This window comes from Aythya marila (assembly GCF_965140915.1).
Source record: "Aythya marila genome assembly, chromosome: 15".
NCBI classification, from domain to species: Eukaryota; Metazoa; Chordata; class Aves; order Anseriformes; family Anatidae; genus Aythya; species Aythya marila.
The window spans coordinates 9222446-9241227 of record NC_139056.1 but is presented as its reverse complement, the minus strand read 5'-3'; the positions used below and the strand labels follow the sequence as shown (position 1 = coordinate 9241227).

At 40.4% G+C, this 18782-nt stretch overlaps 2 protein-coding genes across 4 annotated transcripts in view; one reads left to right on the top strand and one right to left on the bottom strand.

Annotated features, from left to right (window-relative positions):
• The first annotated feature begins 98 nt into the window (after positions 1–98).
• Positions 99–4452, top strand: GDE1 (glycerophosphodiester phosphodiesterase 1). Its single transcript, XM_082772249.1, has 6 exons — positions 99–437; positions 1023–1198; positions 1419–1524; positions 2352–2444; positions 3082–3293; positions 3676–4452. Exons 1-6 carry the CDS (start codon positions 183–185, stop codon positions 3821–3823), a joined length of 990 nt encoding a protein of 329 aa, XP_082628375.1. The 5' UTR covers positions 99–182; the 3' UTR covers positions 3824–4452.
• A 953-nt stretch (positions 4453–5405) lies between these two features.
• TMC5 (transmembrane channel like 5) overlaps positions 5406–18782 on the bottom strand; it is a 29125-nt gene continuing 15748 nt past the window's right edge. For all 3 annotated transcript variants that reach the window (XM_082772245.1, XM_082772246.1, XM_082772247.1), the window contains exons 10-22: positions 18479–18634; positions 17759–17925; positions 17030–17108; positions 16546–16643; positions 14698–14793; positions 14027–14102; positions 12629–12762; positions 11563–11736; positions 10301–10379; positions 9883–9975; positions 8140–8238; positions 7780–7825; positions 5406–7224 (exon numbers count right to left, since the gene is read on the bottom strand). In XM_082772245.1, coding sequence (XP_082628371.1) covers positions 7130–7224; positions 7780–7825; positions 8140–8238; positions 9883–9975; positions 10301–10379; positions 11563–11736; positions 12629–12762; positions 14027–14102; positions 14698–14793; positions 16546–16643; positions 17030–17108; positions 17759–17925; positions 18479–18634 — 1392 coding nt within the window. In that variant the 3' untranslated portion in view covers positions 5406–7129. The remainder of the gene's footprint in view (positions 7225–7779; positions 7826–8139; positions 8239–9882; positions 9976–10300; positions 10380–11562; positions 11737–12628; positions 12763–14026; positions 14103–14697; positions 14794–16545; positions 16644–17029; positions 17109–17758; positions 17926–18478; positions 18635–18782) is intronic.

Here is an 18782-nt window from a genome sequence, read left to right as displayed (position 1 = left end):
TAAATAAACATTAGCCCGAGCCACGCCTGCCCCGCCCCGCATCTCCCGCAGCGCCCCCTGCCCGCCACCGCCGGGCCTCGCAGCCCGGCCCCGCGCCGCCTCCTCACGGCGCCGCCGCCATCGCCCCGGCGCTGAGGTGAGGCGGCGGGGCTCGGGGCCGCTCTCGTCCCGTTGCCGCCGCCATGTTGTGCCGCGGGGACGGGCTGCTGGGCTCCCTCACGGCGCTGCTGGTGGCGCTGCTGGCGCTGAGCCGCAGCCCGGCGCTGTCGTGCGTGCTGCCGGCCGGCCTCTACCTCCTGCTGCACCTCTGCAGCCTGGAGCCCGCCGCCCCGCAGAGCGCCCAGCGCGTCCTCAAGCCCCGCGGCGCCGCCGCCCGCATCGCCCACCGCGGCGGGGCGCACGACGCGCCCGAGAACACGCTGGCGGCCATCCGACAGGTCAGCGCCGCCGCTCCCAGCCCTGCCCGGGGGCCTCGGGGGTCCCGGGGTGCGTTTGGCCCCGGACGGGTCGGGAGCGAAGCGGTCGGGGCGCAGCGGGGCTGTGGGGAGCGCGGAGCTGCCCCGTGGGGTGGGTGGGAGGCTGGAGTCGGGGGCAGGAGCGCAGCCCCTGGGTTGGGGTAAGGTGTCATCGGGTGTGCTGTCCCGAGTCGTAATGAAATAAAATAATGGTCCTTAGGAACAGGACGCGTTTGCTGCCCTGCTTTGTAGAAGGTAACACAACTTCTGGAGTCGGGAGGTACTGGGCCAGAAGGAGAGAGCAGGATTTTTTTCTGCATTTTATCCTGAAACAGTCCCCATCCTGACACTATCACTTGGTGTGTAACAGAGATTACATCCATTCAGCTGATCAACGAATGCTTCTCACAAGAACTTGGGTAAAACCTACCTTGTTTTGCAGATCAGGCTTACTGATCATTAGTAGTTTATTACTTTTTAACAAATGAATTGTACCTGTGCCTGTGTTAATTCTATAAAGCTATCTGTTCTGTTGTGTAAATGGTTTCCTCTTTCTCTCTTTTTAAGGCAGCTGAGAATGGAGCAACAGGTGTTGAGCTGGATCTTGAATTTACCGCCGATGGTGTTCCTATTCTAATGCATGATGAAACAGTCGAAAGAACAACTGATGGGTCTGGCAGACTGCGTGACTTGACTTTCGATGAAATTAGGAGGCTTAATCCATCTGCAAAACACAGGCTATGGTAAAGGAAATATTGCTATTCTGAAACTATTGTTTCAATGGTAAAAATACTTGATATACAAAATGATTGCTTTGATCAATTAGCAGTTAAAATTTGTGTAAACTTAAAACTTTCAGGAATCCCTAGGAAACCGTTCCGTGTAGTTGGGGATGTATGTGTGTGCGTGCATGTCCATGGGTATCTTGACAGCATTCCAGTGAGGAGCTCTCTGTTCCTACAGGAGCAAATTTCAGGGTGAAAAGGTACCAACTCTGAGAGAAGCTGTTGTGGAGTCTATGCATCACAACCTTACAATCTACTTTGATGTCAAAGGCCATGCAAATCAGGTACTGCTTACTGTACTATATATACTGTAATAAGATACCTTCTTTCACCCTTGCTTTTGGTTTTCACCCTTTTCTGTTGGTCTCAAGCTGATACCTGTGGTACAGTCCTCTCTAACATGAGTGAAGCCAGGTCTGTTACTTAAGTAATGCAAAATGGGCCTGTCAAAACCAAAAACAGTGTGTTCCCTCACCCTGTTCCTTTGAACCAGGAAGTGGCAACTTAAAATTAGAATGTGACTCGTGAGTATCAAGTTTAGCTCACGTCACCACCACACAACAAAGCAAAGTAAATTCCCCGCCTGTGCTGGGGGGACCTAGTGTCTCATCTGCAGCTTCCAACTGGGGATCTCAATTGTCTGTAATTTGCATTACTGAGAGAGATACAGGTGATGAATCACTACCATTTTATGCAAGTTGAACTAGATGATCTTTGAAGGCCCCTTCCAACTGAATGTTTTATTCTAAGTTAAAATTATTTTTTATTCTAGCATAGCAAAATATGGAAATAAATTCATTTTTGCCCTTGAACAAAACCTTAGACAGTACTTCAGAATGTTTTCTGTAATGTATGTAAGGGTATTGCAAACACTAGAATGAGTAGCATTCTTAATCAGAATCATAAAAAGGGCTTCTATTGAAACAACAAAACCGGCGTTTGTGAGATAATGCTATGAGCAAGATACTGTTATTCTTCCCTCTTTCCATGTCAATCTTGCTGCACAAAACAGGAAAGTATTTTAAAGGGGGTTATTCTAAAATGACTTTGTTGTGTAAAGTAAATATGAGTCTGTGTAAATATAACATCTGTGTGTATCTCTAATTGGCAGGCAGTTGATGCCCTAAAACAACTCTACCTGGAATTTCCTCGTTTGTATAACAGCAGCATAGTCTGTTCTTTCATGCCAGATGTTGTTTATAAGGTGATGTTTATTTTGGATTTTTTTTAATTCTATCTGGGAATTTCAGTAAGATATGCGACTTCCAGAGTGCCTTTGAGTTGTTAAAACTGTGGAGACATTAAAACCACATGAAGCATAAATCATAAATCCTGCATGAATCTTATTAGATTAGATTAGATTAGATTGCTCTATGCTCATTAGATGTACATTTTACGAATCTACAGCGATTCCTTCCATTCTGAAAGTGTGTCGCTCTTACAGTTGGCACATGACCAGTTATCTATGTGCAAGATAACTGACAAATAAATACCATATTTTGGTGTAAATGTAGACTTTTCTTAAAACTGTTTCCTAATTCTTGTTGCAAAGGCTATTTATCATTTATTTTATTGCATTGCCTGATCGTTTTGCTCCAGCACGTTTTAATTTTTTTATTTCTTACATAAGAGCAGTTGCTTATTAATTCCATTTTTAAGAAAACAGTACAGGATCATATACAGCTTTCTAAAAGTGTTATGAAAGGATCTGGGGGGAAAGGGGAGAAGGATTGTGGCAGACCTGTAAATTTAAGCTAGCAGTTTGTATCCAGCCTCTTCCAATTTATATTTAAAGCAACTTGGTTTTTGTTTGAATTAGTCTTTTCACCTTGATCTTCCAGATGAGACAAGCTGATAGAAATGTGGTAACAGCCCTGACACACCGGCCTTGGCACCTGAGTCATCTTGGAAATGGGACGCCTCGTTTCGATTCCTTCTGGAAACATTATTTATATATGATGATGGATGTCATTCTAGATTGGAGCCTACACAGTTTCTTATGGAGATTATGTGGGGTTTCAGCCTTCCTCATACAGAAAAATTTTGTTTCTCAGTGAGTGTTAAAGCTTGCTAATATATTAGGAGGCACTATCGTTCACTAGAATAGTATGTTAATCAGTATGTTCTATTTAGTATTGTGTAAGTTTCTATAGATGGTTTCCTTATTACATGCTATTTTATTCTTTAAGCCTCTATCTTTTATTTTTACTTTATGTTAGATGCTAAGTGTAATCTCAAAGGAAAAGAATACTGTTGCTTTTGCTTGTTTACAGTAGCGACACATGCCAAAAAATGACATGTTGCAAAAGATAACGCAACCGTCGTTCCTGATGGGTTACCACTGTAAGACTTGAAACTCAATTTTAACTGTAGTGCTGTCTGTCTTGACTCTGATAGTGTCTGTCTTCCTCTTACAGTGTCTTTGTTCCTTTCAGAGATTATGTGAGGCACTGGTCTTCAAAAGGAATTCAAGTGGTTGCCTGGACAGTGAACACATTTGCAGAAAAAATATATTATGAAAATGTCCTTGAATCCAGCTACATCACAGACAGCTTGGTAGAAGACTGTGATCCTCATTACTAGGCCTGTAATTACTTATTCACCACCTTAAAGAAGCTCTCTTACTCAGGCAGGTCTGATTTCACCATCAAGACAGTATCCACTAATGCAGATGGGACTACTAATGATAGTTCTGGGAAGAGGAGGAACAGTATTTTACTTCTGCTATGTGATCAGGTCTTGAATGCAGGAAAACCTTCTGGTGCAACACTGAGCAAAGCTGACGTACCGCCATTGGTAGTCTGGGGAAATCACATTGTAATGTGAAAGGGTGATTTTTGATAAGATAACTGGGCAATCTTTATATGTGCAGATTGCTTTATTATTCCTTTGCATTGTTTAAATCTTGGTTATAAAGTCGTATCAGCCTTTTTGATGGCATAATGTAAAATTGCACTTTGATTCTAGTACTTGAAACAGTTTGTTCTATAACTGTGTAATAATTTGAGGTTTATTTACGGTATCTTAAAAGCATCTACACTATTGTTCTGAAAACAATGGTGAAAATGGTGCCAAAATAGAGGGCGAGTGTATTTCCCTCCACTGCATGGAAAAATGGCTGTATTGCATCTTAACAGGGAAAGAAAAGCCAACAATCCATGTTCTTTGTGAAGACTATGAGAATTAATGATTAAAACTTGATTATCTTCTTATGTTCCAGTCTTTTTAAAAGCACCAAGGGAGGCTAGATTACTTCTATTAATACTGCACATCAATGTATTTATTTTTAAAATCAAGGTACATACCGAGTGCTGCTAGTGGTAGAATAAATAGAGCTGTCTTTTTTTCTTTGCTAATCGTTTGCATGATTGAAGGACATTCACAAGGATACATAAGAATCTGTAATCCAGATTTAACTTGAAATAAAAAAAGATTCTGCAGTCACAATAAACAAGTATCTGATAGCTTAAGGGTACAGTATACTTACCAGCTGTGCACTAGTAGATTGATGTAGTATGTCAAAACGAGTGCAGGTTGCTTGAGATTTTTTCTAAGTAAAACTCTTAGGTGTTATCATCACAGCTGCCGTTAACATGCCATAAACAATTTTGGCTCCGCTCTGGAAGGAGCTGGTAGTTAGAGAAGACTGTGGATGATTAGCAAAGGGCATAAAACTCACGTGGAGCCAGCCCCAACATAAATGAGACCACCTTTTCTTAATAGCCATTATATGGAAAATAGCAATTACCAAGTTTAGTACTTTAATGTCATATTAATTTCAACAGAAATGAGTGATTGAAACATAATGGATTGGTTACCTGCTACAAGTTATTCAGATGTAATCTCACAAGCTATATTAGACTGCACATAGAACAGTGTGCATGTTTGACTAGACTGTGTAATCATATCTTAGTAAGGTAGACCCTTGAGCTATATAGGTGTTGTTGGTGCGCTAAATCACCAGTGGAAAGAACAATTGTCCTAATTAAGGTAAGTCCAAACTTCTGAATTAGTGGCAGATGAACTGCATCTTCCTCTTCACATATTAAGAGAATACTTGAATTTGGCGCGGATGTTGCAAACTTCCTGGCATGTGCCACACTTCAGAAAATCTTATCTTTCCAGTCTGCTTACAAAGGTTTTGTTGTTGGTTTTGTGTGTTCTCTTTTTTTTTTTTTTTTTTTTTTTTACTTCTAAGAGTTGGATATTTGCTACAGCACATACTCTCTCCTGAAAGACAGCAGCAGAAGTAATTATAATCTAACACATTGATGAGACGATGAAATAACGTTCTGGAAGTAGATAGCCTTGTACGCTACCGCAACTATGAGGGCTGCCTAAGGTGGTGTCAAATGGACACTAACACTATTACATTATTATTTTTCAAGCAAACTTGCTACTCAGGCAGCTAAGTATAAGGCTATTTAGTCAGTGAATGCTATCTTGTGCAAGGGGTGATGAATTTTTATTTTATTTTTTGCTTTTATCTTAAGTTATATATAAGCACAAAGAAACATAGGAGTAAGGAGGCGTGCTGGATTCCTTGAGGTGGTTTTTCTTGTTATGATTACAAGAACCTTTTCATGTCACTTTTCTACCAAGTACTGCAAAGTCAACAGTCTCAGCCTTCTGGTGCATGTTCTGTATCTGTGTCTGTTACTTATACCTTCAGCCAGTTTCTGTCCAGCCCTGAGTTCTAACCTCTGTCTTTACAGCTGTGTTCTACAGTTGTTCTCAAATCTCTGATAAGAAGAGTTGGCTTAACAGCAAATGATCCTTTCTACAAAGGTCTGTTCTTTTTGTTGCTGCTCGGGTTGCTGGTAGTGCTGAATCTCACTGTCCTCAGTGACAACACTGGACCATATTGAAATATTCACAGCCAGACTTCAGGGCTACGCATGCAGAAACTAATAATAAAATTGAATCTCTGGTCTTGCATGTAAATTTTGTCCTTTTTTCTATATCTTTTGTATCTCTGGGTTGTCTTTAATGTAAATTATGAGCGTGAGAAACAGGTGTATCTCTTTCCTTGGCATTTCTATGTCCAAAGCAGCTAGGGAGGAATAAACCAGGCAAAACAAAACAAAACAAAACAAAAGCTAAAATTTATCATCATAGCAAAGTTGGGGCTATGAGTAAAAAGCAGCTGCACTGAATGTCTCAAAGTCACATGATAAAAAAAAAAAAAAGTCCCTGTTGTGTTACTTCCAATCCCTTCTGTTCAATACTGGAACAGGTGTCATAAACTTTTTTGTTCACAACTTTGTTTTACACAGGTGAGATGTTTGGTAAGAAACCATTCTTAAAAAATTGAATGCATCAAGCTGGTTTTGAGTGACTGAAATAAACCCTGTAAAAATGGCTCTGAAGAGTGAAGATGGAATAAAAGCTTTACAGTCATTCATACGCGTTAGTCTGCAGCCATTACAACATCTTTGTCATTCAAAACAACTGCACTTCAGTTTTCTTTTTATTTGACTGATACTCCACCTTTGGTTTAGATCAGATAAAAGTTTTTTGAACAATCTAACACATAAAAATAGTTTTAGACCAAAGCTTTTACTTAAAATTAGGCACAAATTTTCTTATATTTAGTCAACAACAAATGACTAGCTGTGGGGTGACCCTTACTGAAACAAGATAAAGACTTCCTCCAGGCCTGGCCACGTTATCACCACAATTTCACTACAAAACCAAACCAAACATGCAGTGCATTCCCTGTCTTTCTTACAACAAACTGCATTTTGCAGTCTCCTATTTTTCTTCCATTTGGGGAAGAAAAAGTGTTTGTTTCAGTCATTAATGTGAATCAGTATTGTTTTCTGCAGAGCATCAATGACAACATTCACCACTGACTCTGCCTGCTCACAGCTGGAAATCTACGTCGTCTTAATCTTCCCATTGTGCTGCTTGTCTGGCACGTAGAGCAAGTGCCACTGCTTCAGACACCCCTGGGCTGCTGCTGGGCTGGGATGTCTCCAAATCTGTTTTTCACAAGAGAAATAACGTTAACTGTGTTGATGTGGGTACAATAGCCATCCTGCATTAGAAAGCCCCATGCTTTTTAAGTTTCATCTGTCAAACATTTGTGTTTGTACGAAGCAGGAATGGTTCAAGCTACCAGGCAGGCTTCTGTGTTTTATTCTGGACATAAAATGTGCTAAGGACTCTATGTTGTTAATAACCACTTCAGAAGTGGTTAAGTACTCATTTAATATGATGCAATACTCTTTCCTACAGCTGCTCCCATAAGACAAAATAAGAATCTCATTTACCCAAAAAAATTCAACTCAAGTATACTGAACCTCGAGATCAGTCTTCAGAAGTCACCACCCAACATTGCAGCAAGCTACCAATAAGCTACCAACAGCAAGTGCTGGCCCCAGAAACAGTCTTTTTGTTTTCTCTTTATACAGGGTGCTAAAAGTCTGTGTCTATTACCTCAAACTGTTGTATGCTGTGTCTATACTAAATCAAACATTTTTACTGAGCTGAGCTGGTGAGAGTTGCTTTCTCAGTGCTTAGCATTTGTTGCTTACCAGGTGGGAAGCCAGTCCCCTTCAAGATCCCAGCAGAATAGGGATACTGAAAACAAAATTGACAAGTAGATTTAAGTCAGAGTTTTCCCTCCTGTGCTTGTTATCTTGTATTTAATTATGCATTTCCTGTAAGTAAACCATTCTCTCTCCAGATCTCAAGCAGGATTATGAACATGAATATGCCAACACTTACTCTGGTTATATGTTTTCATCTCTTCAAATCAATCTTTTAAAATGATTTCTACATGTACAGGACTGTCTGTCCTCTTTGTCCCACATATGCCCATTGTCTATATAGGGACATGCTCGATGTTCTATATAGGGAAAACAAGCAGAGACGTCCTTCTTTGACTATCTCACCTCGTTGTAGGATGCGTTTTGATTTCTGTCAAATGTCCTGCCTAGGTAGTTTGGCTCTTGCTGGGAACGTTGCATGGATGGGTGGTATGAAGATCTTCTCTGAAAGACATAATATTTGACATTAGCAGTAATATATTATGGCTTCCAGTCCTGGTCTTATGGTCAGTACCCACGCCCACATCTATTACCCATGGTTTTGGGAGATGTTTAGAAGCCAAAAGGCAACCTGGCTTGTACCAGGACCTGCCTGAGTGCTGAGGCACTGCCCTTTGTACAGACCAGGACTCCATCTCATAGTGACACAGGGATACAACCTTAGTGCTTTGCAAACTGCACGGTACTTTTTGCTAGATTATCACCTAGTCAGATAACACCACAACCCCAATTTTATAAATAGGAGAGGTTGGGGAAGGATCTGAGATAAAAAGGACCTAGGTGTTCATGGTTTGCCACCCACACAGAAATGAAATTTCAGTTTTTCCTTTTCGGACTCTTGTTTTTAGCCACTATTTCTGGTAACACCTCTCTTTCTCGGACTGGCTTCTTTGACACCTTAAGACTTATGCAGGTGATTTAGCTGTTATTAGAATACTTTATATTTCTTTATTCACAAATAACTAGATGGAACAGAAGCAGATACAGTTGTGCACAATAGAGGAAATACAGAGCTGGGACGTAGTACTGGATGCTGTGCAAAGTAGCCCGGTCTCTCTATGCTGTCTGAATTTGGATACGTGGAGCTTCCTGCCTTGAAGAGACTACTTTTGTCCTGGTATTTCTGATTGTTTTGCAGTTATGTTAGCTTGTTTTCTTTCTCTTCTAGGCAAAGGAAAGCCTGGGGAGGCAGGATAACTGTGAGGACAAAGGTGCTTGTAACTTAGTGCCAATTATATGTGAGATTGTGGCAGGTGAGTACACGCCAGGGAAGAGCGTGGAGCAGAGAGTGACATCCAGACCTACTTACTAGGAACTAACCTGAATGAACAGGTGGAGAAGAAAAAAAAAATGGCCCTATCTTATTTCAGATCTCTAAAATGGCAATGAGAAGTGGCAGGGAGCAAAGCAGCAACTGCAGATGACAACCTATTCTCCATGGGACAGGTACTTATTTGGGCCTAGCAAACTTTTTTGTTGCCCAAGTATGTAGGTCAAAGAGTTTTCACTCAGCCTAAATGAAAACACTGCACAGCACCTACATGTACACTAATTTGATGGTTCAGCAAGCACCACTGACTTGAAAAATAAATTTAATTTAAAGATGTTAGATGTCTATTGATGTTGTGTGGGATTTAAAATCGGGTTAGATCAGGGCACTCAGTTCAACACATCAGCAAAGATGGGTGAGGAGGACACAAAACATAAACCCATAAGGAAATCTAGAGTCAGGGGAGGAATGCAGCCTTCTTCATATTCTAGGCAAGGTTTAAGTGTGGCTGAATCCTTTTCTGACCATCACTACACCTAGATTAGAAATGTTTTCTTGCAGTTTAATAATCATAAATAATATTTAGTGAGGGGAAGGACCTTCTACATCCTCCCAAGTTAAATTCCTCTCTGGAGCAAGTAGGGAATATCCCAGATATCCTTTTGCTGGCTGGAGCTAAATAGCAAGCAAGCAATTTAGGTGAAGTTTTAAACACAGACATAGCTGAAAATGGCATCCTAATTGAAAGACTAGAGAAATTCCATTGAATCATAAGGAACATGTAATTGAAACAGGAATATCTGAACTACGAAACTGACCTGCTGGTCTCGTCCTCTTGGCACAGATGGATTTTGTTTTGCCCTCTGTTGTAAATGGAGTTTTCGAAGTAAAAACACTTTATCTTTTCCTACCTGTGGTCAAGAAATTATTTATCATTAGCTGGAATGGAATAATCATAAGGGAGGCTCAAGGTCTGTGAGTAACCATTGACCAGAATAATCATTAAGATTCCTATTTAATCAATCTATGAAGAGAGCTGCAGCAGCACAGCTTAGAAGTAAAAATTTTTTTGCAGCAACTCTATTTGTAAGTTTCCCTGCAACTGACAAGCAGAAGGGCTACCACCCTCATCTGCATTGCTATAGGAGGAGCAGATTACAATTGAACAATACAAGTGTGAGAAAATCAACAAGGAAGCCAAACTTTAAACAAGATAAAGGTGAAAGATGAACTTACGTTAACAATTTGCTTACATAAGAGCTTGACCATGGTCTTTCTTCCTTCTATTATTTGCCAGTAAAGATAAGTAATAATTCTAAAAATAAATAAATAAAGTCCAACAGATGAACACTCATACGCATGTGTATTTCCTTCTAGTCACTGCTTAAACAGAAAGTTATCTTTTTCATTTTGTTCACTAAAAATTTAATAATATACACATGTATATGTCTGTATGCATATAATTGCATATCAAATGGCAAACATGAAATTGCTTTCTCCTGGAAAAGGCCCAAAGGTTTACAGACTTATTCAAGATGAGAGGTACAATTAACATAAGTAAACAATACAAGTTGCATTTAAGATAACAAACATGAACCTAATGTTCTTACCCAATTTTGTGTCATTTGCTCAGACACATTCATGGACATTAAATCACAACACTGAACACTTATTGTTTCCAGGCCAGTTCTGGTTCCACTTGAATGGCTGGGTGCTTTTTTAATGTGAACAGGTTTGGGCTCTTACGTGTGCACAGGCTATGATGGAAATAGCAAACAGCACAGCTACAATTTCAAACCCTACCAGTGGGCAAATACCTTAAAGATTCACATGCAGGTTTTGCCAATATAATTCTTTTCAGTCAGGAAGACACTATGTGAATTTACCTGAGATTAGCTGGATGTAGACTGCAATGTACTTATTAGCATGCCCCCAAATACTGTGCTCACTTTAACATGCCACCTGTGTACCACCATGGCCTTCACCACAGTGCCCCCATGGTCAGAAAAGACAAAGAAAACACCTTCTGAACCCCCACTTTTTATGTTGCCCAAAGTTCTAGTAGAGATCAAGCCTGTACTACCTGTGTTTGTGAATGATTTCTCTTTTCCTACTGATTTATACACTAATGAAAAAGGTAATTTCACCTGCCAACTGTACGCAGCATGTTCCTGTTTGCTGATGGTCCTAAAGCTAAATAAACTGATGGTATTAAGATCTGGAAGCCTAGGCATCACTAAACTAAAAGCATTCAATTGAAAGCAGCATATTCTATAGTTAGAATGAAGCTGGTTTACAAAGAGCTTTGGCATCCTAACATAAAAGGAATAGATTTTATAACTTATTTATGTACTTCAAAGACATGATATTCCAATTTATTAATAATTTCTGATGCTCTAGAATGTACTTTGTAACTCAGTTATGGAGAATGGCTATGACATAGCCAGGTTTTTCCACTTCAGGTTCTTTTCAAGTGCTTTTCATCAGCAAATACTTACAGGAAAATGATGGAGAGGATGAAGAAGAAAAGTTCACTAGTAATTAAGTTGTTGTAGATCCACACTACCCATTTTGAGCCAGTGTAATTTTCCAGTATTTTTATCCACTCAGAGACTGCTGCAAACATAGAAGACAAACCTCTGAAAGGACCACATTCTTCTGAAGGTTTTAACCTGAAAGTGTGAGAAAACAGCTATTTAAAGCTTCATTTACTAACATGTGATTTAGTTAAACACTTTGTTGATGAAGATTCTCATTAGTTTGCTATAGCTCTCTGTTCTCTTTGGACCCTCAGGGAACTTCCATCATTTATGTCTGATTTTTTACTTGGGTCAACTCCTGCACCTTAAAACGCCACCCCAATGTCCCCCTGAGACTACTGCAGCCAGAGATCTAAGACACCCTGCCGCAGTGGATCTGCACCAACCTGTGAACATAATCTTGACCTAAATGTAACAAGTCAATCAGTGTAGCACAGGCTACAGCAATTTGAAAATCTGAATTTCCAAAGTTGCGTAACAGATGTGTAAAGGAACCATCATCCCACCTTGCCTTCCAGGACGAGTCACTGCAAACTTTCAGTAACAACAAGCTGTGGTGAAGTAAGGTAGTCTCCTTAGCAAAAATGAACATTTTCAGATAGACAGGAAGAGGAAAATATTGTTTGCTTTGAAATTGAACTAATCTAGACAGTCATGACCTATAACATTTAATAGGCCCGGTATGGCCTATAACATTTAATCCGAGGAACAGGCTGGGTCACAGAAATTTTTCAGGAGAAGGAAAGGATGAATCAAAGGATTTTCTCTGACATTTAAATAGAATACTAAAACTTGAAGGCAACAAAGTTTCCCCTCCCACTTTCTTATGGGACAAGTTCTGCATTAACCATTTTTTTTTGCAAACTTTCCGAGTGTGTTTTCAGAACACAAAACATCTCATGAACATTTGAATCCTTCCTTTAGCAATTAATACAAATTTGTCTACAGAACAACACAGATTCTTCTGCTTGGTATCAGGTCACAGCATAACATATTGGAACTGAATCTCAGTGCTCTTCCCTACCTCCAGACAGTAACTGCAATGACAGCCAGGACTCCAGTGAGAGAAGGGAAAAACAGCAGCAACATGAAGAATGTTGTCATTTGAGCTGCTCTCCAGACTTGGCGAGGGGGTTGGCAATTCTTCATTAGGCTGACCTTTTAAGAGATGAAAATATACTCTTTTTTTATTTTTGTTACTTATCACTCTAACTGGATTTAAGTCAATACTACTGAAATTGTTGGAAGCAATTGCTAGAATAGCATCTATCAAAAGTATCCAAGGACTTCTAGGACTTGATAGATACAATGTAGTTTTAGAAAAAGGGTATAGTCTTTCAAATGCTAAGAGGACTCCGTTGGGTAGTTTGGTTTTGCAGCACACACGAAAAATGTTCATGATGACCAAAGTGCTGGAGCACCTGTCCTTATGAAGGACTGGGGATGTTCAGCTAGAAGAAGAGAAGGCTCTAGATAGACCTCATTGTGGCCTTTCAGTACATAAAGGGGGCTTATAACAAAGATGGAGAACAACTTTTTACATAGGCAGACAGCGATAGGACAAGGGGGAATGGTTTTAAATTAAAAGAGGGGACATTCGGATTTGAGGTTAGGAAATTCTTCACTCAGAGGGCAGTGAGGCACAGGCTGCCCAGAGAAGCTGTGGATGCCCCATCCCTGGAGGTGTTCAAGGTCAGGCTGGATGGGATTTGTGCAACCTGGTCTAGTGGGTCGCAGGGGGATGGAACTTCATGGGCTTTAACATCCCTTCCAACCCAAGTGGTTCTGTGATATGATTCAGGGAAGTTTGAATTTGCGCTTGTAGCTTTGTTCTTCTGCATTCAACGCTACAAACTGTTCAGTCACCTAATAACCAATCTGTCGTCTAATCACACTGCTGAAACAAAGAACACTGAAAAGAAGAATTTCCACCATGATATTTAGCTGGTTCACCCCACTTAGACCTAGATAACTTGGGGGTAGGAAACAGGTGGCTGGGGAAGAGAAAGAGAATCCAAAATCACAGCAATAGGATGAGTATCTATATTGCCACATGCACTTAGTTCATGTATAGTTCATGTGCATTATGCATACGAAATGCACATACCATTAGTTCCCTATGCTTTAATTTTAGTCCTTTATTCTCTCCCCCTTCTAATTCCTATGCTTTCACACTTCTGCCCTCTCAAGTTTTACAGGTTTGCAATTCAAACGTGTGCATACAAATGTTGTTTCTTTAACCAACCAACCAACAAAAACAAAACAATAACAAAGCAACAACAAAACCAACCAAACTGCTCCCCTGGGCACAAAACCAGAGCGTCTAGCCAAACCCAGCACTTTAACCCAATAAATCCTGCCCATATTTCAAGCAGCGTAAATGGCATGGTACTGTATGATGAATACATGTAAAGCTTGTTACCTTTTTCACGTAAAATACTATAAAAAATGATATCATCTGGATACCAGGCAGCAGAGGTGAGAAGAGAATACCAATCCTAACAGAAAAGATTTATAAGAAAAAATTACATCTTCACTATTCACTACACAGTGCTCAGTGCACCAAAAATAGAAAATATCACACTATATTAATATACAGTTAGAGTTTGGCTATCGGCAAATGTATAATTATATTAACAGTGATCCTGTAACAGTAAGTTAGCCTTTAGAAACATGCAACTTTAAATATACATATCTGTGTACACATCTGCAAAACTCATAACTGGAGTACTGTACTCATTCTCAGAAATAAGGAGGAAATAAGGCAGTTTTTCCGGTATTTAACACTGAGATTAATTCAACAGGAACACTATTCCAGTGGGGATTAAAACAAAACTTTTGGATATTCCTTTTACAGTTTTCTCCCAGACCAGGGGGCCACAATCTAAATTACTGTAATTATGCGGGTAATAATTTCAGTCACAGAACTGACAAGTCACGATCCTTACAAAGGTACTTGATATATATCATCTCTCTTGGACACTTGTCCTACACTTTCTTTCATGATGCGAAGCACCCGTAAGTGTCTGAATCGGGATGTTCCATGGTATTCCTACATGCAAATGAAGTTTTAGCTGTAAATTTACCACTTACCAGGTCAAAGTCTGTGCATAGATCAAGTCTAAAACATTTCGTGCAATATCAAATTCTGGCATTCCCAGGCTTACAAAGACTGTAGTTCCAATAATTCTGGGGAGAAAAAAAGAAAAAAAAAAAAAAGAAAAAAAAAAAAAGCATTTGTTAAATGGTATAAACCTCTGCAAATAGGTCAGTGACAGGTTATTCTGGGGTTCCATTAACCACGTGTCCCACAAAGCAGCCACAGCTTGTTGATTAGACAGCACATTAAAATGAAACAGAAGAATCTGACAAAAGCAAATTCCCATAACACACAACAGGAGTAAGAAAGATTTAGGACATTTTTAATGCAAGTCAAAAAAAAGACCAAAAAAAAAAAAAAAAAAAAGGATTAAAGGATTTATAACTATATCAGAAAAGTATGCTTATGCTTATGATTTAACAATTGAAATGACAATTAACCTCATGACAAAAACCTAACAGCTTTCCAGTTCCCAACTCCTGAAAATTCTTAGCTTTAATCAAAAAAATGAATCCTCTAAACTGACATTTGCAACATATCCTAAACATATTCTACTTTAAACTAACCGAGGTGGCAGGTAGCTGAGACACACAGGTAAGCAATTACCCCAAGGGTTCCGCTTGAGGACTTATAACCTAATTTTATCACTTATTCTTTGCCTGAGATGGGAAGATTCAGTTTCTGCTTTTTGTAGCAAGAACAGGGAGGATTTTGGTTACTGTCCCATCTTGCCTTGAGTAAAGGTCTGGGTACCACCTGATCAGCTGCATCATCAACATTTGAGGGCTGTGTTTCAGTTACTCTGAAGACATACAAGTAATTAAATGTACTTGTACTTTTAACCTTTTATGACTGTAAGTCTGGTGCTTTCACACAGCTCAGTGGAGAACTTTCATAATGGCTGATGACACAGTTTTAGTACTGTGACTTTTTGTAGGGAGGTGGTTTCATGTCTAAAGAGAACGATAACACAGGAGGATGGATTAAAGTACACTGACAAGAGCTGTGAAGGGAAAGTCATCAAGGGCTTCTCAACATTGCTTTGTGTTGATTTGACACAAAAGTCAAAGTCCTAACTTGTAAACCAATCTTGTTCTCATCACATGTGAAGGGCAAACAATCATAAAGATCTCCTACAGAAGTATAGCCAGGATCCCTAAATGTTCTATAGAGGTGGCAAGCACTTAGTACTATACTACTGTAGTCGTAAATAATGTTTAGCAGTAGGAAGGGACACGCAACACATTACTGAATTAAATGAATTTTTGTTTACACACTTAGCTGAGCTTACTTTCAGTTAAAAACACTCTCTCACACACCACACTACAGACCTCTACAGTAGGGAGACATATTACATCCCTAATAAGACTGATTAAAATGAGATTTTAAACTTGCATGCACTCTGTAGAGTGACATAACAAAAAGAAAAAACATTTACAGAGGGACATACCAAGAAAAGCCAGCAGTGCACCTGTGCGCATGCAGAAAAGCAGGGTTTTCTGCTTGAGACACCCGGTCATTTGGCATCCCATGAAGGAGACCTAATACAGTGTGACTCCTCTCTGCCTGCATTTGCATCTCCAAAGGGAACAAGGACACACTGGGAGAGTAGAACAGTACACACTGTGACCTCTCCTAAGAGGGAGCTGGAATATACCCAAGGCATGTACCCAGAGACCATGCTGGGTAGAGAGAACTGAGGAAGCTTCAGTTTTTTCCTAGGTCTGCTCCTGTTGGACCTCTCCTTTTCTCACATTGGAGGGGAAAAACCCAACCAACCAACCAAAAGAACTATGTCTTTGGCTAATTAATAAAAACAAGATTAGGAACATAGTGCTCACCTTCGTAAAAATTCTCCAAAGAAAGAGCCAAGCAAACAAAATATGAAGTCAACCAGAATAAGACGATAGATATCTTGGCCAATCAGTGTTTCCCAGCACTTTAAGAGGTGGAAAAAATAAAAATAAATAAATAAATTTTTAAAACATACATGTATCTGAAAGAAATAATTACGTGATTTTAACTTTCCCAAATGCAAATGCTTGGATATCTGAAATCTGGGCTATGGATCAAAGACTTGCTGGCACCCTAACTAATCACAGTTGACCTCTCATTGAAGACTGTTGCAAACCAGCTGAGACTCAAATCGGGTGACTCATTCTCCTATATAAGTTCATTTCTCTGGAGATTCTAATAAAGAAATGCTGGGGTGGGAAATTCAGCTGTCCAAAGGACTCCATGTACTTCTCGTATGAAGCAGGCCTATTACCAACGTGGTTCTTAAAGAGTTATCATAAGTCAAAGACGCATACTTTTGAAACTTACTTGGGACTTTGATGCCGCCACAATGTCAAGCCAGTAGTAGCACAGTATTCCAATAATCGATATTTTCAGGATGATATTTCTACAAAGAAAAAGTAACAGTAACTGCACTGACTAGTCTGTAAGCTGACGGGGAGGAACAATGGCAGGATGGCCATCGGTCATGTTGCTACCTTCTTACACACCAACAATAGCACTGCACAGTGCCAGGACTAACAGGAGCTCCGGTGCCACGTTATTCTATTGTCCTGGCAGAAGTGAAGCCAGGTGTGACGACCTTGATACAGGCCTAAACATGCTGCTGGTTGGGTGTGTGGGCTTCACAGGAGAGGAAGGCCTGAGGGGCACTGGTGGTAATGTAATGTTAATTCCAGGCATCTATAGCAAAGTTAGACCTCCTCACTCCTCTCTCCACTTCCCTTCCTTTCCCCAGGAGGCTCACAGCCCAGTAGCTATCTATGGGAGCTACAAACAAAGCCAAGCCCAGTGTCACAGTGTTCCTAACTCGGAAGGATACCCTGTCCTCATGCAGAGACGTAACACTCCAGAAGACTCACAGAAAGCAAACAGAATAGGGAGGGAAGAGCATGCAGAAGCCTTTGGAGAAGATGAATTCACATGTTCCATACCTCACTACTGCCCACCAAACCATCTAGACATAGCTTGCTGAAAAAAAAAGATGAGTCAGCCAACTTCAGGCAAAAAGCACTAAGAGGAGGGAGCAACAAATACCTGGCAATAGTGACATATGTCCTGTTTCTGGGATTCTGAAATTTCTCCAGCTGTCCAAGCCATGAGTAGAAGAATGGGATGAGCACATTGAGGAGAGATGCAACAATTGGTAGCACCAACATGGCAGCTTGGCTCTCCAGGTCATTTTTATGCCCTTCCATAAACAGCTTTGAGAGAAGAAAAACAAAGAGAACCAACCCCGAAATCAGAACCTTAGCTGAAATGCTTCCTCAAGTTGTGCCCACACACCTGACACACATATCTGAATGTTCTCTGATTAGAGGCCACCGTGTTTTACTGGCCCATATCCAGCACCACAATGACCCCCCCCTTCCACTGTGTTACATGGGACCACAGGTGGGAGCCCCAGCTTAAAAGCTGTTCCAGGGCAAAGGAGAGGCAGTCCTTTCTGAGGCTTCTTCTTGCACTTTCTTTCAAGGCCACCAGCTGCGCTCTAAGCCAGCCGTGGTATGCAACTTCTGGGATGAAGTGGGAGATTTGCTCAGACTCCTCAGGTCCTACAGTCCTGCCATAGTCCCAGTGGTGTGAGTCTTTGCAAACCAGCTCTTTAGGTACAGAAGAACTTGTGTGTGTATTGGCAGTAACATCCACGCTTTCCTACATTCCCTAGTAGCAAACAGACCACAGCTTGCATTCTGTGTATGACATCCATGTGGAAAAATAACGTCTCTAAAAACAGGTTGCAAAGTCTGTCCTTACCTCTAGATTATTAATGGCGAGGAAGTAAACACTGGCACAAGCAGCCACTGCTGTTCCTAGGGAAGCAGCCCAGGCACCAAGATGAATAAGAATGTGAACAAGTGTCTCTGTTACAGAATAATTTAGAACTTCCTTGTTTACATCAGTGAGGCTTTCCTGCAAGGAAACAAATTGTAATGAAGAATTGCTTAGTCAGCAGCATGAAGGAAAACCTGTTTCAAGTGACTACTTGAGAGACTGAATAAAAGATTTTTTTTATCTAGAAGATCAGCAAAGTAATATCCTGGGAAAATTAAATGGCCAA

Bases quoted from the DNA above. Each gene is read 5' to 3' on its own strand.
- GDE1 (XM_082772249.1), top strand. From the start codon at position 183: ATGTTGTGCCGCGGGGACGGGCTGCTGGGCTCCCTCACGGCGCTGCTG. The intron at 438-1,022 runs GTCAGCGCCGCC...TCTCTTTTTAAG, and splicing joins CGCTGGCGGCCATCCGACAG to GCAGCTGAGAATGGAGCAAC. The intron at 2,445-3,081 runs GTGATGTTTATT...TTGATCTTCCAG, and splicing joins TGCCAGATGTTGTTTATAAG to ATGAGACAAGCTGATAGAAA.